Source organism: Pleurodeles waltl, chromosome 4_1 (genome assembly GCF_031143425.1).
Source record: "Pleurodeles waltl isolate 20211129_DDA chromosome 4_1, aPleWal1.hap1.20221129, whole genome shotgun sequence".
In the NCBI taxonomy this organism is placed as follows: domain Eukaryota; kingdom Metazoa; phylum Chordata; class Amphibia; order Caudata; family Salamandridae; genus Pleurodeles; species Pleurodeles waltl.
Genome location: NC_090442.1, coordinates 192,986,544 through 193,011,832, shown reverse-complemented (window position 1 = coordinate 193,011,832; position 25,289 = coordinate 192,986,544). Strand labels below are relative to the sequence as shown.

At 45.6% G+C, this 25,289-nt stretch overlaps 1 protein-coding gene across 1 annotated transcript in view; it reads left to right on the top strand.

The window, feature by feature from the left end:
* The window catches only part of HDHD5 (haloacid dehalogenase like hydrolase domain containing 5), a 95,580-nt gene that overhangs the window by 51,170 nt on the left and 19,121 nt on the right, over positions 1–25,289 (top strand). The window contains exon 5 of the mRNA XM_069228070.1: positions 4,993–5,026. Coding sequence (XP_069084171.1) covers positions 4,993–5,026 — 34 coding nt within the window. The remainder of the gene's footprint in view (positions 1–4,992; positions 5,027–25,289) is intronic.

Genomic DNA, 25,289 nt, shown 5'->3' with positions numbered 1-25,289 from the left:
ACGATTTCCAACTTATTACTTGGGACAGATCTCCTAACGTTTCAGAATTGCTGCAGAGACTTTAGGTTGTTGGCCTCTGAGTTTTTTCATTATACTCAGCTGAAATGCTGGGTGACGCAACCTTGCGTTCGTTTTGCAGCTTAAGGGACTTGCTACCAGTGGAGCAATTTGTTCTACAGGCTGGGACTTCCTGGGGCCTTATCTCTGTTCTCTATGCCTTATTACAGGCAGCAGACTGGCCCCCACCCCCTACCATGTTACATTTTGGGATCGAGTCCTTGACACTACCATAAGTGAAAAGCTTTGGACCAAGTTATACAGAGACATTCCTATTGATAATAGATCCATGGGGCTCCAGGAGGCTCATTATAAACTTCTTTATGATTGGTACTTGCACCCTGAGGAACTTAAAAAGATTCACCCTGGCACTCACGGGTGATGTGGGAGGCTGGGAAATTTCCGCCACATATGGTGGGATTGCCCCACAATTTGCCCCTAATGGAACAAAATATTGGCACAAATGAAAGACATTTTAGGCTTTCCCATCCCCTAATAAACTAGAGTGTGTGCTATTGGGTCTCCGCAACCCCGCCTTGAAACATCAGACAATAGGAGATCAGTCAATCATGTGGCTCTGTTTAGGGGCAACTAAGATGGCTCTCTTGGCAGCGTGGAAGAAGCCAGAGGCCCCGTCCATGTCACAATGGCATACTAGGCTCTGGTAGGCTCTCTCCATGGAGCATTGTGTTGACAGACAACAGGTTACGTTTTGACAATATCTGGAGAACCCTGGTGCAGTTCCTCTCCAGGGGGGCTTCCGCTTTTCTCTTGCCATCGCATAAGGGTGCTTCATCTATTCCAGATTCAAGAATTCCTGCCTACTGTCTCCGCATTTGAGCTCTGCGACCCCTGGTGTAAAATTCCCCCTCAATAGATCCCCATAGATGGAAGTCCATTCTTAATCTGGCCTCTCCATGCCAATTGGTTAGGTGTTTTGTTTGAAATGTTATTGCACTCATTGTTAGGAGGTTTAATTATACCGTGGTACTATATTTAATGCTTATAACTCACTGACAGATGGACAAGATGCTTTCTACCAAATTGTTCTTCATGATAGTGGACAACCTTTTTGAGATACTGTAACTACCTATAGCATCAGTTTGAAGTTGGCCCGTGGCCCTATTGTCAATGTACTGATGTCTGTACCACTTAAGTTCTAATAAAGAAAGTTTAACAAAGATTGTCCATAGTAGGGCATTAGTCATGTAACAGGCCTTGAGTATCTGGAGGAACTTGGATTTCCCTGAACAGTTGTGGTAAATTGCAGTGCAGTACAGGTTAGCCTTTTATCTGTGGTTGATAGTATGAACTTGATTACCCATTAAGTGTATGCTGTAGGGTCAATGTTGCACATGGCAAAAGCTTGCTTTACCTATGGGGGTTGTATGTATGGTAGCAGTAATGATGATCCATATTATCATGAGCTATGTTACACTTACTTTCTCAGCTGTAATGCCAGACCCGTTTATAGAGCAATGTGTACAAAAAAACCTTGGATGATGTAATCAGTGATGTCAGCAACAATGTCATTTGTATTCACAGAAAAAACGGTGGCAATTGCAACTAAGTAGTAATAGTTAGCTTTGTGTTTCCATAGGAAAGGCATTTTTTTGTTGTGGTAATAGCTTTGGCTCTGTTTGACGAATCTTCATGAAACATTCCATAAACAATGTCTCATACACCTCAGCTCCTTCCTGGAAAGTTTCAGGGTGATCTGCCAAGTGTGTTTTCCCCATTCAGTTTGCTGTAGAAACTTTAAACACAGCTACAGCCCAAGCGTGTGCAGAGAATTACACAAAATGTGGCTGAAAGCTAGGTCTTGGTCCAGAAAGAGTGAGATTTGTTATTTGGTGTAATTTTGTTCACTAGTTTTTGAGTAATAAAGGCTCAAAGAAAATGTACATATCACACAGCAGAGGCTCCACAGACTGGACAGATCTCATGTTGAAATCTGAGAGACTCCCACCACATCAACAAGGATCTTAGGACTTGGAGTCCAGTCCCAGAAAAAAGATGTAAAAAAACAGACCCCAGCTCTCCCCATCACAACCCACTACCCCCATGAGGACATAAACTTTTTTTTTTATGTATATGTGGAGGATCCATGAATTCAAAGCAAAATGTAAAAAAGCAAAAATAAAAACCACCCTGGGGTAGGCCAGGCCCAGGGGGTGTGGGAAAGCAGCAAACTATAATATTTAGGGTACCCCTCCCCCCCAACACCACCCCCAGCCTACAGGGGCTCCCCTTGCACCTCTCAGCATAATGTGTTGTGGGTGCCCCAGGTGGGCAGCGAGGCATCCACAGAAGGCCCTGGGGAATTGGGGTTCCCAGGGTCGCCATTGGCTCGGGCAGGAGCTCCCCACCCCGTTAACAAAGAAAACAGCACTGGGGAATGAGTTTCGCTGGCCTGTAATGGCTCAGGGATGGGAGGGGCCTCCCACTGTACTCCCTGAATTAAAAGTAAAGACCCTAGGTGATGGGATTCTCCAGGCCCTAATGGCTCAGGGAGGGGGGCTGTGCACCTCCTTCCCCTGAATAAAAAAAAATGTGGCACAGGAAAATGGTGTCCCGGGGGGTTCATATTGTGTCAGGGGCGGGTGCCTTGTGTCCTCTTCCTCTTAGCAAAAAAAAAGATCCTCAATGGTTTTGTTTGTTTAAAACGGTAAGTTTTAACTGATATTTTCACTAAACTATAATGTCCTTTTACCTTTTTGGTTCTTCAGTGAATTTATGTATGATATATACACTAAGGGAGTCAATAAGAGTTTGTCGGGCGGAAAAGGCCGCCTGCCAATCTCCCGTGGTCAGGTTGCCGCCATTGCGGCCGCCTTCCCGCAGGCTCCATTAAGAGTTCCCCTCTGGCCCAGCAGGGAACAGCCCACAACATTGACGCCGGCTCATATTGAGCAGGTGGCAATGTTGCGGTGCGTAGGGTGCAACAGCACGTGCCACGCTTTTTACTGTCCGTGGGGGCCCCTGCACTGCCCATGCCAAGTGGGGGCCCCTGAATCCCCATGATGGCGCTGCATGCAGCGCTGCCCTGGTGGATTAGAACCGCCAGTCCCTCCAGTGGAGGGAAACTGGCAGTGCTGGCGGTACGACCGTAGCCCAACCGTCATAATGTGGCGGTCTGCCCACCACCAAATCACCTTGGCGTGGTCAGACTGCCACTGCGGCACTGACGGTCTGAAGACCACCAGGGTCGTAATAAGGGCCTAAGCGTAACCGTGAGATAATATTCATGAGGGTCAACATTGGCTATTATTCAAAACCTAATAAATAAAAAGGCCACCCTCTCGGATATCAGAAACATTGAAGGCTTCAGCACTAATTTAATCTGTTCTGTATGAGGGAAGGCTGTTTGCTATAAGGTGGATGAGATGTTAAACGTGTGAGCACTTTCCTGTGCTGTGGTGAAGGACTTAGTAAACGTTCATGCACTTGGGTACATAGGCCTGCTTTTATGTTTAGTTTCCTGACCTATTTGTAACAAATGTTTTGTCATGTAATTTTTGTGTACTGATCCCATCCTTTTTGAGAGCCAACTCTCTGAGAACTGTGCTGTAGCCATATGTCTTCCATACAAGGATATATGAATATTATGTGATGATGAAAGTGCCACATACTTCAAATGGACATAGGAACAAAGCTTTGAAATATTGTTAACCCACTACATTTCACCATTACATTTGAAGGAAAATAAATCTGCCTTTGTTTTGGATTTGATCAGATTGCTTGTGTGGCTAACATAAGGATTGTGGTTAAATGAGTATGAGATATGAGAGTTAAGAAGAGTGGATTGAAGTGGAATTTTTGTGTATAGAGCATTAGGAAAGTTTTTTTCATGTTGGTATATTTATCCTTTTCAAGTTTCTGATTTTTTTTTAAAGAATGGTTTCCCTGCGTCTTCAATGGGTATGGATTATAAGATACGTTCGGCATGTGAGCATTTCCATAAATTTCACATTGAATAGATAAGGAATGGGGCAATTTATTAGCATGCAGTTACATGTGGCTGGACAGTATCAAGAATCCCAAAAAAGACCAAGTGATTTCATTGGCTATAATAAGATATATAGCTAACCCTCTTCTTGATGATTGGGCCCCCTCTTTTTGGTGTATTTGCTTCCCAATCCATTGGCACCCAAGTCACCAGCCCCGGAAAGCCAGAAGTCTGAGTCTGCCCTCCGTGTAACCAGTGCATGTGATCCGTGTGCCAAGAAAATGTTCCAAACAATTGTCCAGGGTACCCAGTTATCTCATTGGGATTTATATAGAATAGCAGGAATATATATCACAAGGTGGAATCCTTGCAATCTACAGAACCGTGTGCTTCTAAGACTCAGTGAAGTGAAAGGAACACTGAGACCTGTGTGTCCCAGTCAGCACTCCTAGGGAGGCCACATCTTCAGGATCTGTTACCCTGCTTGGCAAGGCTCATCCCAACTAACCAATCTAGTTTCTGGGCGTGTGTACCAAGGTATGCCCACAAGCATAGCAAAGGAAACAAACAATGAGGTACAGAGAAAAAGAAGAAGGACTTAATTAGAGGCAGTTTGGCACTTTAATCAGGGGAAATAGAGAAAAGGGATTTCCAGTTGAGCCAAGGGCTACAGTGGTTGTCTGTTTTCTTGACATGGCTGACCCTCATACTCTATGGACTAGGACTAGAAGGGACAAAGCAATTTCGAGCCTCCTTTCCTCAAGCTGCTCTCTGTATTCTCCATGGTCCAAAGTGAACTATGTTTGCTGTTCCTGATTGCTAATGTATGTCTGGCTAGAAGGAGCAAGCGTTCAACAAGCAACTTTCATTGAGAGTACATGAGCTGAGATAGAACGTATAACAGTAAACAAGATCTTTTGTTGATGAACAGATAAGGTGAGCCATGACAGGAGCAGTGATGTGTTCCTCTATGTGTTTTTCATCAGCCTCCTTTGACTGTGGACTTCTCCCCCATTGAAGGTAAGTGTGGGAAAAGGTATGATACATCTAACCCACAACTGATAATTAAAACACTGTACCTATTAAGACATTTCACTGTTCATTATGCATATGTTTGGCTTTGTTACCTTATTCTATTTGCTCACATGCTTCACAAATCAAACAGAAGTTTGCTTAGGGATTGGAATTAAGAGTTGTGTGATAATTGCCACATCCTCACAGTTTCTCCCATCAAAAAATGAGATCCTAACATGCGGGATGTGGGCACATTACCACAGTATGACTGTCTAAGTCAGGAGCCTGAACCACCTCTGAATTCTGCCAAAAGACCTTATCTTGGAGCTGAAAAATACAGACAATTCAGAATGTGGCTGCCGCACAATTACTAGATACCCACAGCAACATTAATCCTGCCATAAAAGCTCTTAACTATTTACTCAAAATCAGATACTCCTCTATCACACTCACCTCCTTTATCACACTCTGCTTTGCTCACAGGGCCATCCACAGCTTTGAACCAACATTCATTCAAGATAAACTTTAGCAATGCAGGGACAATAAGTCCCTCCACTAAAGACTGGCACCACTCTTGTGCAGCCCCCACCCTACAAGAAAAGGCACATTGGCAGTATGTCTTTCCTAAAAGCTCTGTAACTCGCTGCCAGCAATGCCAGCAAAGATACTGAACATTTCTTCTTTTCAGATTTCCAGATACAGTGAGGCTCAGTGAGGGCGTTTAATGTGATGAGCTTGCACTTTCTTGTGTGAGGTTAGCCCCTAGAACAGTGGTCTTTGTGCTATGGGTGTGCACCGCCCGCCTCTGAGCTGGGTGTCTTACCAAGCAGGGCTCACTGTGCTCATAGCATTGAGCCCATACTGCATGCTCTGCGGAATCTGCTCCCTGGACCGCTCCTTTGAGCTGTAATACAGATAAAGATAAGTGAAAGCAAAGAGAGACCAACTCCCACAGTAGTTTGTGAATGTCCTTGTACAGGTCATAGGCAGCACAGGTGAACACACACACCATAGACCAAGATAAGTTAGGACAACATACAGCCTATGGACCGCACCGTCCAAGCGTTCCTTTGTTAATCGTTGTTGCTCACCCCCAAAAGCTGGTTTCCCTCAGCCCCAACCTTCGAATTGATACACTAAAGAGAATCACCAGCTCATAGCAACAAAGTTCAGAGATTTTTTTCATGAGAGTTCATCTGTATCATCAAAAAACTCCTCATGCAGTCCAAACCACAGGATGCCTTGACTCTTGCAGCCCTGAAGAAGCTCTTCTTTGCAAGAGTGAAACGTGTTGGCTGTAACCTGTTGTGTGCTGAGGAAAGTAATGTATACATGAAGAGCATTCCTGTAAAGAACTACTGCATCAGGAGCTTTTTATTGATTCCACCTGAACTTTCATGAAAGAATCTAAGTGAACACTCACTCTAAATAGCCATACTCCAAAGGCCACCAGGGGAAACAGAGTCACATTCTGGTTCAATATGGATATGGAAGCATTCTGATATTAAACATCAGACTAAGGATTCACAAAGAGGATATAACAATGCTTGTGATGAGGCTACGAACACGGAGAGGAAAAAGACCTGCTGCACCCTGCCTTGATCATAATCAAATCGCACATCCATTCAATAACACGTAATGTGTCACGTAGTGGGGTGCATATGTTTAATAATAATGGCCATGTACACTGCAAACAGAACAAAATGAATTGGGTTTTTGACACTCAATAATACTGCTACTCGCTCAGTAGAATTCATCTTATCAGTATCAGAGGAATTCATAATTATATAAACATGCAGGAACATATTCCAAACATATCACTTGCAGCCGGCACATAACCCAATGAACTATTTCCAGGAGTAGAACTTACTTGTGAGTTGTACAATGATCACAGATGCCGCTAGTGCTATGCAGAAGGTGCATTAACATGACTACTAAATTGCGAGACTGTGGTAACAAGTGGCATGTTAAGAAAGGACAATGCATGTAGGACATGCATGCGCTTATGCAGGTATACATATATTGTGTGTGATGACGCTTGCTGGTACAGGCATGTCTCCTTCTCCAGATGCTGCTTGAAGCAAAGGTGGTGCAGTAGAAATAGTAATGAAGTGTCTGGTTGCACAGTCAGTGCAGGTGCCTGGATACTCAGTGAGCTGTGGTGCAGAAAGGAGGCTGGCAGTGAGTTTCATGGATTATGAAGGACAAGAAAGAGGAAGAGGCCCTGGGGGCTACAGGGGAGTATCAAAAGGGCTCCGATGGCCACAGCAGAGGGACAGAGGGTCTTTTGGATCTCAAGTAAGGGTCAGAGAACCAGAGGTGCTTGCGCCTAATTGAGGCCTGGCTGAGGCATGGGTCAGCTAGGTGCTTCTGATTGTCAGGTAACAGTCTCTGTGGGCAGCTAAGGGTCTCTTTCATCCTCTGAGAGTCATCCGAGGGTGAAGTCTGGTGGGCTGATGCCAGATTGAAGATACCCATAGAGGCATTCAGGGTGACTAAATGAGGTTTGACAGACTTGAGTGCTGGCTGAGAGTGTCATTGTACAAAGGACCAGAATAAAGATAACCCGTTTACGACCAGAAGGAAGAGGACATAGGATCAAAAAAAGAACTGAAGGAAGAGAGGAGTTACCATAGCCAAGGGAACTAGGACCGTAAGGATCAGAGCCAGGAGAACGAGGATCAGATCTAGGAGGAACAGGACCGAGGGCAGAGGACTAGGCATTTAAGGGTATTAAGGAGGAAAGCCAAAAATAGCAGGAGTAGGATGAAGAGGAGGAGAAAGACCAGAAGTGGTGGAGACCAGGAAGATGGTGAAGACAAAGGTCAGAATGACCACGGGGAGGATAAGGACCAAAAGGAGGAGGACCAGGGAGAGGAGGAAACCCATATTTTCGGCCACATCTATAAGAACATGCCCTTCGTTACAGAGCCACACCTCTTAAACGGATCTTAGGGCCAGATGTAGCAAAGGTTTTTACCCATTCTGTGTCTATGGGGGAAAAGTGTTCGTACATATGGCCCTAAGTTCCTCTTCTTGGACCACAGACCTATTAGTGACCATCACCTTTTTCAGTCTATTTAAAAGACTGCTGCTGCTTAGCCACCTCAGCTTTCTTAAGATGCGTTTTGTTTTTGACTAATTAATTTTTTCTTGTTACCAGTTTCTTTGAGAGCAGAGTTTGTCACAAATAGTGCATGGACTGTCATTGGCTCTGTTCCACATGACTCCGCCCAAGGGATCCCACCCGAAGGACAAACTTTACATTTAAGGTTTGGAGAGAGAGGGACGTACAGGCATGTAATACTAAATAGTATGTCTGTTCCCCTATTTTTGAAAGTGGCCACCAATAAAGAACCCACAACATTTAATATGCTTTGCCGTCAGTATTTATTTGGGACTCCGGAAACATCTTTTTTTCTTTACTCCGTGGTGGCTATGCATATAAACGTTTGAAAACTACTTCTCTGAAACCCGTTATCTGTTTCACCAACACTGAATCCATAGCACGTGAGACTTACGTATACTCTTATTGGCGAATTGGTACCTTTCCATGCTATAAAGCTCTATGAACCCTTTTGTGATTAATACTGCAATGTGATATTACAGCTGTACTTGGATCCTAGATTCGTCCTTTCCCATCGACCAGGATCCCATGAAGTGAACCCCCACGAGAGCCTCCATCCTCTGGACATGTTGGTGCACTTTAATTCACCCTCGTTTGTGCAGTTGTTGGTCAGTCTAAGTGCCCCCATCTCCCTGGGTCAGACCTGCGTGTGAGGCAGGTGCGGCTCACTCAGCACTGCAGAGCCTGGGCACATTCACGATTCATTCTTCAGGCACTGAACCAGGAAAGAATGAACAAATACAGCCCTGCCAAGGACTTCGCGTCAGGCGTTAGACTAACGCATTTTAATGTCTGCTTCCACGGGTTAAAATGTATTAACACACTTTTTTACGTCTTCACAAGCTGCATGCCCTGAGCCGGGGTGAACTAAAATCAGGTAGTGTATAAGTAGTTACTGCGGTTGCACTGCAGCAGCGTGGTGTCCGAGACTCTCAGTGTGGGAGAGTCAATGTCGGGGCAGGTAGGGAGGGCTGGGGCAGAGCCGTGACAGGGCTGCACGGTGACAGTCAGCCCGCTCAGAGTTCTGGTGGCTATACACTGTGGGAGAGGCGGCTCAGACAGGACTGTCAGGAGTGTCGTCTGCACACTGGCAGGCAGGGAGGGCTGAGCCGTGACAGGGCGGCACGGTGACAGTCAGCCCGCTCAGAGTTCTGCGTGGCTATACACTGTGGGAGAGGCGGCTCTGACAGGACTGTCAGGAGGAGTATGTCATGAGTGTCGTCTGCACACTGGCAGGCAGGGAGGGCTGAGCCGTGGTGGGGCTGCAGTGCAACCGGCTCAGAGTCCTGCGTGGCCATACGCTGCAGGAGAGGCAGCTCTGACATATGCACTGGCATCGCCAAAGCCTGTTGCCAGGAAAAAAAACCTTTCCCATTGCCACCATAACCCCCCCCTTCTCAGACCATGTTACACCCAGCATGACAATACTTCACCTTTAACAACGACAACTCATTGGAATTGGGAGTCGTTAACTACTGGCCGTATTTTATTTAATAAAACAAAATTCGTAAACCAAACTTTACGCAGTAACCTCCCATTATTTACACTGTATGTACATTGTCAAGATGCCTAGTCTTAACATAGTCCGCTAATACATCAAAATTCCTGCCACTGACTAAATCTGTCCCTGGGCATCCCAAATATCAAACATCAATGGCTGCGAATGAGATCATGACTGGCTGGTGTGTCACTCGTCCCCAGACCTCTGGCTTTAAGGCCCCAGAGGTAGTATCCCCATATGGGATTGGTTTTCTCCATCCCCTTCTCCAAAACCCTTCTAGTTCCATGTAAGCCATGTGGAAGGGGCCCTCCTGCCCCCCAGGATACCCTTCCACCCACAGACTCTTGTGCGCTACCCTTCCACCCCCCAGGGGCCTGTGCTAACTTCAAGTCCCTGTATATGTGCGGCCTTGGGACCAGATGCCAGCGACAGCTTGCAACCCGCCAGCTTCCCTTGTTGTCATTCTCCCTTCCCGCCGGCACCCCCTGGAGGGTCGAATTACCTTGCCGTCCTACTGAAGTAATAAAAAAAGGCATCCAATTGTCCTCCCAGTCATGATCTCACCACGTCAATCCTAACCACAAAATACGACAAAATACCTTACGTTGGATGCTTCGATGCTGTACGGAGAAAATGTTAGCACTATCACAAAAACATAATAAAACTTTTTTTTTAAAAACACAACGAGGATCAAATAGGTCACAGCAGAGCAGAATAAAATGTAGCAAGGACAAGTATATGCCATGTGGGGAGGTGGGTGGGTGTTCGTTCAATGCTCCTCGTCCTGAGTAGCACTGTAACCGGATGGCGAGCAGTGTTCAAGAGGCCCGCTCAATTATTTTGTTACTTTCTCATTTTTCATTTCTGCCAGCCAGACCTCAGTGTGAGGGTGCGCTCATTGGTGCAGATTGTCAGCAGGGAGGAGTGGTGCCCACTCCAGTTTGAAGTGTAAATGTCAGTTTAGCAGGCGGTCTTACGATGGTAAGTCTGACGTGCACACTTTAAATATCTCCAACCCGAGCTGTGTTAGACAGCCTGGTGAAGAGGAGACACAGCCTCCAGTGTCAAAAGGAGTGGCAAACCAATCCTGGCACTTTTCTCATGTTAGTTAACATTATTAACTGCACAAGAGCAGCATCTGGATTGGTTATGAGAGTTGGCTCTGGGACCCCGTGCTTGGATTGGCTGGAGAAAAACACAGAGGATCATAGGATGTGCAGACTGTGGGCAAGTTAACATTTCATTTTTAATTTCTATAAGCAATCTAAGCAATACCTAAATCACTGATATGCATTACATTAATGTATTAAAGTTACAATTATTAACTTTAAAACATTAAATTTATGCATGTCAGCGATTTTAGTTGCTGTTTATATTGCATGCATTTTATTCCCTGAGTCAGATCAATGTTTTAACATCATTTTGACCCACGCATAGGCACTGTGAGAAACCCGCCTTTCCTTCAGCTTCAGTTCCAGAGCTCTCAGTCATAGTCTGCTATAAACACTGTTTATAACAAGGCACATTTGAGAGCTTTGGCATTGAGCCTAAAGGCATTGCTGGTATTTCACAGTGATAGTTTACGCACCCCACCACTTTCATATGTTGGCAGACTGGTGCTAGGGTAAGATGTGAGTAGAGCTATCCATGTTTAGGTCCCCCTACATGAATGTAGCCCCTTAAAGTTGTAGTTTATTCTTTAGGGTTAGTGATAGTTACAGTTGACTATTTGCCCTCTTTCTGCATGTTCCTGGGATTATCCTCCTTCTTTTATTTGTGAAGTCAAGTACAGTCTGTTGCTTGAATCATCATAAGGGATGACCAGGGCAGAGACAATAGCTGAGCCATAGAGCAAGGCCATGGAGCACACCCTTTACAGAACTGCATGGCAGCCAGCGCATCCTATGCTAAGTGTTGTTAAAAGAGAAACTGCCTAGATTCCATAACCGGATAGTTTCAGTTTCATCAGAAGATGACTGGATTGGAGCTGTGGTCCACTGAAAAGAAAATGAACAATGATTCCTAACTTTCCCAACCCCAAATTTAAAATCTCACTGGAAAGTTGGTTTGTTAGGGATATGAACTAGATGCTTAGGACTCAGGAGAAGATCTTTGCTGCAGTGCTCTGCTGATATTGGTGCATAGGTCTGTCCCCTTTTCTATTTCTGTGAGGTTAGTGATGCTAAGTCGGAACAGGGCTAGAAGTGATACTCCACTTCCAATCCTGGCTTGACACAACTGGATGACTCAAGGGACTTGGTATGAAGCGGACTTATGATTGCGAAACACCATCCTGATTTGATGCCCCGTCACTATTGCAAGAACCTGCATTTGCAATGTGTGAGGATTTGGGTCTACTATATGATATGGCTGCATGGCCCTATTGTGCAGTAAGTACAATCTCAAATACTCGCTTAGGTCCAGTCAGGCTCGTTTACTCAACCTTAAGCTCAACCCTGGGTAGCTGTGGCTAAGATCAATAAGGCTTGGCAAAGGAACTTAGTGTAAACAATTTAACAGCACCAAACAACGAAATAAAGTCACATGACACCACTTTGTAAAAATAGATGATATTTTAATGAATTTTTAAAGACCTTAATGAACATAATCCATCAGATTTTAGAAGATTTTATAATTTCTAAATGCAACCACAAACAAGCATTGGTCAACAAAGTTTGTAAACTTTTGAAAAGTTAGACTACTGGGGCCTGGGTTGGGCCATCAATTCCGACTTGACAAAGGTCTTGGGGGCCAGAGTGGATACTTTGGACAGTTACCTGGCCACCTGAGCGTTTTTAAGGTAAGTTACATACTTTACAGGATGACCGCCGTAGACCTCAATGGAGTGGTCATGATGCCCAGGATACAGGTAAAAGATGCTCAAAGGATGTTCTGGTTGTGGTGCGGCCGGCGGAGTTGTCTTTGTGGGTGCTCCTCAGTCCAAGGGTGAAGGGGGGGCTACTTTGCCCACAGAGATCGGGGGCCCTCAAAGTCCTCTAAGTTGCAGTAGCAGGCTAGCCAATGTTGGATGACTGGTCTCTTTGCACTGCGGTTGGGGAAGAATTCCTAGATGGGGGCTAGTGTCCCTTGGGTGAGACGAATCCGGTCTTGGATGGCACTCCTGGGTCAGGCACACTTGAGGGCAGCCTTTGGCTATCTCGGATTTATCCTTTTGGGTGCCTGGCGACTGGTAGCTCTAGAAATTATTTGGCTGGCTACCAACTTGTCAGTTTGGGCTTCTTCAGCTCTTGTGTCCCTAGAGCTGATTCCAGGAGATTAGCCAACTGATTCTTGAAGTCACTGCTTGGATCTGGGTTTGGGAACCAACTGTTTCCCAAGCCAGGAGACACAGGGACAGTCCATTCTTCACTAGCCCAAAGTGAGTTCAGGTGCATTTCTTCCGATGGTGCAGCCTCTCTTTGTGCAATTTCAAGGGCAGCTTGGCAGTCTTTCTTCATTCCTCTCACCAAATTGAACAGGACCTGAGAGGCAGGGTGCCAGGGGTGCCATATTTATCCCAGGAAAGAGACCTGAGGGAACAATGCAGTTACTAACCGATTGGCTACTGGGTCCCTTCTTACGTAGGGATGTGTCACAGCTGGCTATCCCAGAGTGCAACATTCTTGCCCCTTTCAAGATAGCACTACCCATCTTTGGTTGTCAGCACCTTGGTAGCCCAACCTAGAGGTGTGGCTACCAGAGGGCTACACGCCCATATAAAAAATGGTTTGGGGATGAGTTTTCCCTCTCTGGCCCTGTCTCCAGTTTGGCTGCTGGAAAAAAGGTATCCTGCTCAGGCGTGTTATTTCTACTTCCCTTACAAAGGCCACTTCCCATTTGAAGCTCATCTTTTGGGCTAACACCTCGAGTAGCCATCCTGGGAGAGAAGGTATCACCTCAATCTGTGGCAGCTGCCTTTGTTCCTGAGCCTGGGAGTCATTCACATGTTTTCCTAGGCAGGCAGAAAGCTGTTCGTGTGCCAGGCCCTTTGTGAGGCCGGTGGGCTAGCTGGAGTACAGAGCAGCAACTTTCTAAAAGTTGTTAAAAATTAATTGTGGTATTAAGTTCTGGGGATCAAGTCAGGTTTAATGCCACGAATAATTTGATACCTTACGTGACCCAGTTAGGAAGTCCCATTCACACGTTAGCCAGGCTGGGGTGCCAACTGGGAAAGCTGTGTTAGCTAATGGGGCTATTAACTTATCTACAGCAAAATGACAGTTTAGAAGTGCTGCTGTTAAAACATTAGTACATTATGGGGGTCATTCTGACCCCGGCGGTCTAAGACCGCCGGGGCCAGGGTCGGCGGGAGCACCGCCGACAGGACGGCGGTGCCCCGCAGGGCATTCTGACCGCGGCGGTAAAGCCGCGGTCGGACCGGCAACACTGGCGGTCTCCCGCCAGTGTACCGCCGCCCTTTGGAATCTTCCAAGGCGGCGCAGCTAGCTGCGCCGCCAAGGGGATTCCGACCCCCCCTACCGCCATCCAGTTCCCGGCGGTCCGCCCGCCGGGAACCGGATGGCGGTAGGGGGGGTCGCGGGGCCCCTGGGGGCCCCTGCAGTGCCCATGCCACTGGCATGGGCACTGCAGGGGCCCCCGTAAGAGGGCCCCTACAAGTATTTCACTGTCTGCTTGGCAGACAGTGAAATACGCGACGGGTGCAACAGCACCCGTCGCACATTCCCACTCTGCCGGCTCGATTACGAGCCGGCATCCTCGTGGGAAGGGAGTTTTTCCCTGGGCTGGCGGGCGGTCTTTTGGCGACCGCCCGCCAGCCCAGGGAAAAACTTAGAATACCCTCCGTGGTCTTTTGACCGCGGAGCGGTATTTCGGAGGGGGGAAGGCGGGCGGCCTCCGCCGCCCGCCAGACTTGGAATGACCCCCTATATGTCCTGCTTAACAATACACATCTCCCTTTACACATCTTTGAAGCAAGAGCCCTCACTCACCATTCAGTGACATGCTTCATCATAGGGCACTGTCCTCGTCAGGCCGGCGCTGCAATGCCTGACGGGCCCCACTAGGGGGCTCTTTGCCGGAGATCTTTTGCCTATGATAACAAGCCGGTCAAAAACGAGTACTGGATTGGTATGAAAAAAGAAGAAAAACAGTTAAAAATGACTAGAGGTACAATGTAGTTTAATTAGATGTTTGACCTCTGACATGATTAAAAGCATAGATCGGGGAGAAAATGGAACAATGTTCCCGCCTGACGAGGAGCTGAGCCCTATGATGAAGCTTGTCACCGAATGGTGAGTGAAGGCTCTTGCTTCAAACATTTTTGACTCCTAGGGATCTGCGATTTATGGTTACAATTTGTGTGATGGAACTGTGTATATAAAGTTTTTGATTTATAACCATTACCCGTGTCCTAAGGTAACTATAAGTCTCACCATGCACTGCTAATTAAACCAAACATTATGGCACTCGTGACATCTTTGATAACATCACTGATAATATCAATGTAATATTTGCAGTTATAGTTACCTTAGGGCGCGGCCTAGTTATTCATTTTTTTGTGGGGGGAGGGGGCTGCGTGACCCCCATCCCACGGGCATGGTCTTAATATTATATTTTTGGGGGATGGGGGCCTCCCCCAGTCTTGGCCCCGGGGACCTCATCCCCAGGGCCTGGCCATGTGTCGTGGGTGTCTCCCAGGGTACGCAGACACAATGTTGGGGATCGTGGGGGGAGAGCCTGAAGGCCTCCATGGTCCCAGCTGGCTCCCGCCTCCTGCTGGAGCCAGCATTGCTGTCACAGCGAGGGAGCGGCTGAAGCACCTCCCTCTCTGTGAGAGCAGTTGTTTCCTCTGTTTCCCTGCCTGCATCGCTGCGAACAGAGAGACAGAGGAAACCTCTGCTCGCAGCAAGGGGGAGCTGATTGTTTGTGTTTGCTGTTATTTGGCTGCAGCTGTCAAACCTGCGCCCAAGCCATGGCAAACAGCTATGCCCCAGGGGTGGGCATCCCGGGGCACAGCAGGAGCCGGCCCTGAGGGGTGGTGGTCCCCAGGACCATCTGTTGTTCCTCGAGGGGGGCCGAGCATGTAATTTCAGAAATGTCTGAGGAGGTGGTGATCCCCAGGGCTGCGGGGGAGAGGGGTGCACAGCCCCCTGCATACAATTACATATTTGCACCAGGGCTGTGGGAGGGGGAGTGGTGACTGCGTGGCCCTCCCCCTGCATACTATTACAGAAATGGCCTGGAGAGGAGGCATTCCCTGGCGCTGCGGGAGGGGGGAAGGGGCCCATGGCCCGCATAAAATTACTGCAATTCCATGGGGAGGTGGCAGTTCCAGGGCTATTGGGGGGGTAGGGGCAGGAATTTAATAATCTTTTACCCTTGGGGAAGGGGCGGTCCTTAGGGTTTGGGGGGGCAGGCAGCCCTGCATTTAAACATAAAATAAACCCCAGGGAGGTGGCTGTCCACAGGGCAGTACAAAGCCCAAGAGGAGGGCCCCATGCACCCCCCCCCTTCTTATTCATCACAAGCCCCAGGATCTGGTCCATCCCGGTGGGCTTTAAAAAAAAAAAAAACAAGCGCAGGAGCTTGGTGGTTGGTGTTATTTTTAATTGCCTCAAATTCACAGATTTCGAGATTTTGTGGCAAAAACATTTAAAAAAAAATGCTTTTTTTGCCCTGGCGAGGTCCTTCTGGCACCATAACACCATAGCTAAGAGGTCATGGTGTCTCTACCCTGGCCCTCTTTCTTTTACACTTTTTTTATTTTTTTTTAGGGACTCAGCTGAGTCCCAAGATGGCTATCAACATTTCCTGGTTGAAGTGTTGCCAGCCAATCAGAGCTGTGCATTTCCCTGCATGAGTTCTTAAACTTCACAAAGTGGGCGCAAAGAGTTTGCGACTTCAGAAATACAAATTTGTTTTCCCTTTATTATCTCGAAAACTACTGAACAGATTTACACCAAATATCATAATCTGCGTACCAAAAGCTAGCTTTCTTGCAAATTTGGTGTAATTCCATCCAGTGGTTCAGGCTGTAGCCTTGTCTGAAGATCCTTTGAAAATTAACATGGGAAACACAACTTTTTTTTACCCCCCCCACCACCACCTGCGCCCTCCTCTTTTTCTCAGCCCTGCTTGACGGATCACCCCAAAACTTTCAGTGCACAACAAGAATCACTGTGGCACTTTAAGGGGAAAATTACATGAATATTTGTCAAACGGTGCCAGAGATATAGGTATGTGCTTTTTTCTGTGGAAATATGGTCCTAACTATAACTGCCTAGTGGTGACCGCCAGTAGTTTTTTTTTATATATATATATATATATATATATATATATATATATATATATATATATATATATATAATTATTATTATTATATTAAAAAAAATTGGATTGCATAACCTGGGCTATTCTCGTTCACCGTACCTATGGCTGAACGGAGAAGGCTGCGGGAACAAGCAGCAGCCGAATTGTTTAACAACACCAAGATCAGCAATGGACCTCCAGGGGCTCAGATTCACACTACCTCCAGCATTATCAATCAGTTAGAGAAAGCACGCATTTCTGAACTCAAAAAATGGTGGGAGATGACATCATTGACTAAGTACATTGAAAGTGGCAGAGTGCCAAGGGGCCTTCGTATTCTAATACTGCCCACCTTAGGCGATATGGATCCGCATTTGCTGGAGGAGTGGAGAACCCAAACAGCGGATTGTTCCACCAAACTTATGGGAACTTTAATTACCCAGGCTAAAAGGCGAATGGACGAACAAATCATTAAAATTGAGCAACTAACTAAAGACTTAGAGAAAATAGCCAATCAACAAGAAGTCTCTAATCAGCTAACCAAAATGGAAGAACGAATTAAAAACAAGGAAGAGGAAATCAAATTACGTAAAGCACACAAGCTTAATAGAGATATACTTGATTATGAACATGGAAGAATCTACACGTTTGCTTGGAAATATGACAGTGTAAGAACAAAAGATGTGTCAAAGAGTGGAGCAGAAGCTGCCGTACATCACATGTCTGCTGATGAAAGCTCATAGATAGGCTCCTCTGCAGATGAGGCACCACGCAATAAATTGGATTTTCAGGGGGAAATGCATCTTATGCAAATGGTCACGCCACCCCCTGGCCAAAATCGCAGACTAGGCCGAGGAAGCGGAAGACGAGGCGGGGTAAAAGGAAGAAGCAATCAATACAAGGAATAGGATTAAATCCTCATTCCTCCAGCAGTTGGAATCACTCGAGTACTGTTGTTAACATCTCTAACAGCATCCTTACAGATAATCAAATACGGATACTTGATTTAGGATTAAGCTTCTGTCCCAATGTTCAATGGGACTATGTCAGTACACGGATTGAGCTCTATAAATTTGTTCGTAAATTACGTTTAATGAAACATTTTTCAAACAAGGATAAAAACTTTGTTGTAGATAACAAACAGGGCTCCAGTCTCAGGATTTAATATTGCTGACAGTACAGAATTGATGGCTATTAATGATCTAGCTAAGGAAAGCAATGAATTTGAATGCGTGACATATGATCAAACTGACATCAACACCTCTACGCTTAATGTGATGGGGTTTGCTACTAACTTTCACAATACCAGTCATCTAAAATCATCGAGCAGATTCAATCCTCCATTACCAAGTGAAAATTTGATTGATACTTTTCATGAGCTGGTAATAGGCTACATTGATAAATTCCGCATGAAAGTTCCATTCAAAACAACAAACAGATCCAATTTTACACAACAAGACTGGAAAGACCTAAATGTACTGAGAACCAACACGTCCATCATCATTAAGCCCTCTGATAAGGGCGGTAACATCGTTATTATGGACACATGTGAATACACTAAAGAAGCTTACCGACAATTGATGAATATAGATCATTATGATAAGCTGCAGACTAATCCCATAATTCAATATCAAGTGACGTATCATGAGATGCTCAAAGAATGGCACACAAAACAACTTATTGATTGTGATGAGTTTACATATTTGAAGATTGATTACCCCAAAATTCCCTGTATTTACTTTCTGCCAAAAACCCATAAGAATAAATCACATCCCCCAGGCAGACCTATAGTCAGTATGAACCAGTCGCTGCTAGAAAATACTTCGAGATATTTGGACCTGTTTCTATGCACCTTTGTTACTGAATTACCATCCTATCTACGTGACACCAATGATTTTCTGGCTAAGATACATAACATTCCATGGCATAAAGATTGTTTAATGGTCACCATGATGTGGCCTCTTTGTATACCTCTATTAAACATCAATATGGGTTACAAGCATGTAGATACTTTCTACAAACACGACCTATTGAATTCCTTGAACACACAGACATGCTTCTATCCATGTTGCAATTTTGTTTAACCCATAACCTGTTCGTATTTGACAATGATTGTTTTTTTACAAAAACAAGGGATGGCTATGGGGGCTTCCTTTGCTCCCACATATGCCAATCTATATATGGGCTGGTGGGAGAAAGAGGTGGCATGGTCTGAAAATAACAACATCTATATGAACAGGGTTGTGTTGTGGGTGCGATATATTGATGATCTTTTCATTATTTGGGATGGCACTGACCAGTCATTGTTGGAATGGAAAATGTCACTTACCCAGTGTACATCTGTTCGTGGCATGAGACGCTGCAGATTCACATGCTGTGCACATCCCGCCATCTAGTGTTGGGCTCGGAGTGTGACAAGTTGTTTTTCTTCGAAGAAGTCTTTTCGAGTCACGAGATCGAGGGACTCCTCCCCTTTCGGCTCCATTACGCATGGGCGTCGACTCCATCTTAGATTGTTTTCCCCGTAGAGGGTGAGGTAGGAGTTGTGTATATAGTAATAGTGCCCATGCAATGGAGTAAGTATGTATGTACATAATGTGACTAAAAGTGATATATTTACAGATTTACAAATGTACAAGTTTAATTTTTTGTCAACTTCTAACGGCTTCAGGCTCCCGGGGAGGTGGGAGGGCGCATGTGAATCTGCAGCGTCTCATGCCACGAACAGATGTACACTGGGTAAGTGACATTTTCCGTTCGATGGCATGTGTAGCTGCAGATACACATGCTGTGCATAGACTAGTAAGCAGTTATCTCCCCAAAAGCGGTGGATTAGCCTGTAGGGGTTGAAGTTGTTTGAAATAATGTTCTTAATACTGCTTGTCCTACTGTGGCTTGTTGTGTTGTTAACACATCCACGCAGTAATGCTTGGTAAATGTATGAGGCGTAGACCATGTGGCTGCCTTACAGATTTCAGTCATTGGTATGTTTCCTAGAAAAGCCTTGGTGGCACCTTTCTTCCTAGTTGAATGTGCCTTTGGTGTTATAGGCACTTCTCTTTTTGCTTTTATATAACAGGTTTGAATGCATTTAACTATCCATCTGGCAATGCCTTTGTTTGGATATTGGATTCCCTGTATGAGGGTTTTGGAAAGCAACAAACAATTGTTTTGTTTTGCGAATTTGTTTGGTTCTATCAATGTAGTACATTAGTGCCCTTTTGATGTCTAATGTATGTAATGCTCTTTCAGCTACATAATCTGGTTCTGGAAAGAACACTGGGAGTTCCACTGTTTGATTTAAGTGGAACGACGAAATGACTTTAGGTAAGAATTTTGGATTTGTGCGTAGACCAACTTTATGTTTGTGTATTTGTATAAAGGGTTCTTGTATGGTAAATGTCTCACTTACTCTTCTGAGAGATGTGATAGCTATTAGAAAGGCTACTTTCCATGTTAAGTACTGTATTTCACATGAGTGCATGGGTTCAAATGGTGGACCCATGAGTCGTGTTAATACGATGTTGAGGTTCCACGAAGGAAGTGGTGGTGTTCTTGGTGGGATAATCCTTTTCAGACCCTCCATAAATGCTTTTATGACTGGGATTCTGAATAATGAAGTTGAGTGCGTAATTTGCAGATAAGCCGAAATTGCAGTCAGATGTATTTTAATGGATGAAAAAGCTAACTTGGACTTTTGTAAGTGTAATAGGTAGCTTACGATGTTTTTAGCAGAGGCGTGTAATGGTTGAATTTGATTATTATGGCAGTAATAAACAAATCTTTTCCACTTATTTGCGTAGCAATGTCTTGTGGTTGGTTTCCTAGCTTGTTTTATGACCTCCATGCATTCTTGTGTAAGGTCTAGGTGTCCGAATTCTAAGATTTCAGGAGCCAAATTGCTAGATTGAGCGATTCTGGATTCGGGTGTCTGATCTGCTGTTTGTGTTGAGTTAACAGATCTGGTCTGTTTGGCATTTTGATATGAGGCACTACTGACAGGTCTAGTAGTGTTGTCTACCAAGGTTGTCGTGCCCAAGTTGGTTCTATCAGTATGAGTTTGAGTTTGTTTTAACTCAGTTTGTTTACTAGATACGGAAGAAGTGGGAGAGGGGGAAAAGCGTATGCAAATATCCCTGACGAACTCATCCATAACGCATTGCCTTGAGAGTGAGCTTGTGGGTACCTGGATGCGAAGTTTTGGCATTTTGCGTTTTCTTTTGTTGCAAATAGGTTTATTTGCGGTGTTCCCCATCTTTGGAAGTAAGTTTTTAGTATTTGGGGATGAATTTCCCATTCGTGGATCTGTTGGTGATCCCGAGAGAGATTGTCGGCTAACTGATTTTGAATTCCTGATATGAACTGCGCTATTAGGCGAATGTGGTTGTGAATCGCCCAATGCCATATCTTTTGAGCTAAGAGACACAATTGTGTTGAGTGTGTCCCTCCCTGTTTTTTCAGATAATACATTGTTGTCATGTTGTCTGTTTTGACAAGAATGTGTTTGTGGGTTATTAGAGGTTGAAATGCTTTCAACGCTAGAAATACTGCTAGTAGTTCTAAGTGATTTATATGAAGCTGTTTCTGCTGAGTGTCCCATTGTCCTTGTATGTTGTGTTGGTTGAGGTGTGCTCCCCACCCTACCATGGAAGCATCTGTTGTGATTACGTATTGAGGCACTGGGTCTTGGAAAGGCCGCCCTTTGTTTAAATTTATAGTATTCCACCATTGAAGCGAGGTGTATGTTAGGCGGTCTATCAACACTAGATCTTGAAGTTGACCCTGTGTTTGTGACCATTGTGATGCTAGGCTCTGTTGTAAGGGCTGCATGTGTAATCTTGTGTTTGGGACAATGGCTATGCATGAGGACATCATGCCTAGTAGTTTCATTACAAATTTTACCTGGAACCTTTGGTTTGGGTACATGGTTTGTATTACGTTTTGGAATGCTTGTACCCTTTGTGGACTTGGAGTGGCAATCCCTTTTTTTGTGTTGATTGTTGCTCCTAAGTACTGTTGTATTTGACACGGCTGTAGGTGTGATTTGTTGTAGTTGAGTGAGAACCCTAGCTTTGAAGGGTTTCTATAATGTACTTTGTGTGTTGTGAACACCGTTCTTGCGTATTGGTTTTGATTAACCAATCGTCTAGATACGGGAACACATGTATTTGCTGTCTTCTGATATGGGCTGCCACTACGGCAAGGCATTTTGTAAAAACTCTTGGTGCTGTTATTATTCCGAACGGCAACACTTTGAACTGGTAATGTACTCCTTGGCTTACAAACCTTAAGTACTTTCTGTGGGAAGGATGTATGGGTATATGGAAATACGCATCCTTGAAGTCTAGTGTTGTCATGTAGTCTTGTTGTTTGAGCAATGGGATCACGTCTTGCAGTGTCACCATATAAAAGTGATATGATTTGATGTAAATGTTTAATGTTCTGAGATCCAGGATGGGTCTTAGAGTTTTGTCTTTTTTGGGTATGAGAAAGTAAAGGGAGTAAACACCCGTTCCTTTCTGATGAATTGGTACTAGTTCTATTGCGTCTTTTTGCAACAACGCTTGGACCTCCAGTTGTAATAGATCCATGTGTTGTTTGGACATGTTGTGTGTTTTCGGTGGGACATTTGGAGGGAATTGTAGGAATTCTATGCAATAACCATGTTGGATAATGGCTAGGACCCACGTGTCTGTTGTTATTTCCTCCCAGTTTTGGTAAAAATTTGTTAGTCTCCCCTCCACTGGTGTTATGTGTTGGGGATTTGTGACACTGGAGTCACTGTTTATTTTGCAGTGTCTTGGGACTTTGGAACTTCCCTCTAGTTTTAGGGAACTGTCCCCCTCTGTATTGTCCCTGAAAACTTCCCCTCTGAAACTGGCTCTGGTATGTGGGCCTTGTTTGTGAGGTTGAGGGTTCTGTGCTCTGCCCTCGAAACCCCCCGCTAAACTGTGTTTTGCGAAATGTGCCTCTGCTCTGTGGGGAGTAGAGTGCGCCCATGGCTTTGGCCGTATCTGTGTCCTTTTTAAGTTTCTCAATAGCAGTGTCCACTTCCGGCCCAAACAACTGCTGTCAGTTAAAAGGCATGTTCAGCACCGCCTGTTGAATTTCTGGCTTGAATCCTGAGGTGCATAGCCATGCGTGTCTCCGTATGGTGACCGCTGTATTTACAGTTCTTGCCGCTGTGTCTGCTGCGTCCATTGCCGACCGTATCTGGTTATTAGAGATACTCTGGCCTTCTTCCACCATTTGTTGCACACGCTTTTGGAACTCTTTGGGTAAATGCTCGATGAAGTGTTGCATTTCGTCCCAATGAGCTCTATCGTATCTTGATAGCAAGGCCTGTGAATTGGCAATGCTCCATTGGTTGGCTGCCTGTGCCGCAACTCTTTTCTCCGCTGCGTCGAACTTGCGACTTTCCTTGTCGGGTGGTGGTGCATCCCCCGATGTGTGTGAGTTCGCCCTTTTGCAAGCTGCACCTACTACCACTGAGTCCGGTGTTAATTGCTGCGTGATGTACACAGGGTCTGTCGGTGGTGGTTTGTACTTTTTTTCCACCCTCGGAGTGATGGCCCTGCCTTTCACAGGCTCTTGAAAGACTCGTTTGGAGTGTTTCAACATTCCCGGTAACATAAGGAGACTCTGGTACTGACTATGTGTGGACGACAGAGTATTAAACAAAAAGTCATCTTCAGTTGGTTCTGCGTGCAGGGTGACATTGTGAAATGCGGCTGCTCTGGACACCACCTGTGTGTAAGCAGTACTGTCCTCAGGTGGTGATGGCCTCGCTGGGTAGCAGTCGGGACTGTTATCTGATACGGGCGCATCATAAAGATCCCATGCGTCAGGGTCATCTTGGCTCATCCCTGTATGCGTTGGGGACTGCATCATTGGTGGAGTGGCCATTGGTGATGGTTGTGGTGAGCGATGTGGTGATGGTGGCGGAGTTACATGTCTTGCCACCTTTGCTTGTGGCTGTTTGTCTTTCTCTTGGAAAGAAAGTTTCCTTTTCATTCGGATTGGAGGGAGAGTTCTTATTCTCCCTGTTTCTTTTTGAATGTGGAGCCTTCTTTGCGTGTAATCTGGCTCCCCAGCTTCTAACTCTTGGCCAAATATGTGTCCTTGCAATTGTGAGGACAGTCCCTGCTCCTCAGTGTAGGAACTTGGTTTCGGCTCCGAAGCGGGATGTTTTGGTATCGAAACTTTTTCAACCGTCTTTTTCGGCTCCGAAGACACTTTTTTGGCTTTCGGTGTTCCGATTTCTCAGTGCCGATCTTTTTCGGTGCCGGTTTCTTGATGTCGAGATTGCTCTGACCCGGTGTCTCAGAGTCGAGCCTGTTCTGTGCCAGTATCTCGACCGGAGTCGGAAGACTTCGACACGTGCGTGCCCTTTTTCGGTGCTGATGGCCGGTCACCTAATTTTCGGGTTAAGCCATGGCCTGCTGGCGGTGGCGTCCCCTGGGCTTTTATGTATTTTCCGTGAGTTTTGGCCAGGGGTGTTCTACTCACGGTTTTCGGCGTCTGTTCGGTTTCGGCCTCGTCCTCGTCCGAATCCACGATGGAGAAGGTTTCCTCTTCTTCCAAGTGTTGGTGTCCTGCCGGCACGACGTCATTTGAAGTCTTCTTGCTCTCCGGTCTCTTAGCGTTTTCCTCGACCGAAACGCTCGACAGGCCTCGCAGGTATCCTCTTTGTGTTCGGGAGACAAACACAAATTACAGACCAGATTCTGATCTGTGTAAGGATACTTGTGGCATTCGGGGCAGAAGCGGAATGAGGTCTGTTCCATTAGCCTTGAAGACGCACGAGGTCGGGCCGACCAGGCCCCGCCGGGGAATCGAAACCCTGAAGGGCCACCGGAGCTCTTCAAAATTCGGTGTCGATCTGTTTTAACTAACCCGATCCCGAACGCAAACAGTACCGTCGAATTTTCCGAGATTTAACTAACTTTCTGAACCGAAACACGGAGCGAAGAGGAACACGTCCGAACCCGATGGCGGAAAGAAAACAATCTAAGATGGAGTCGACGCCCATGCGCAATGGAGCCGAAAGGGGAGGAGTCCCTCGATCTCGTGACTCGAAAAGACTTCTTCGAAGAAAAACAACTTGTAACACTCCGAGCCCAAAACTAGATGGCGGGATGTGCACAGCATGTGTATCTGCAGCTACACATGCCATTGAACATATAAATATATTAAATGATAATCCATTTACCATCTATTTGGAAGCCACCTTCAGTAGTAAGACCATTGAATTTCTAGATGTCTTACTAGAAGTGAGGAATGATCGGTTAGAGACCACCATATATCGCAAACCCACGGCATGCAATTCTATTCTGCATGCCAATAGTGGGCATGCCACAACATTAAAATGG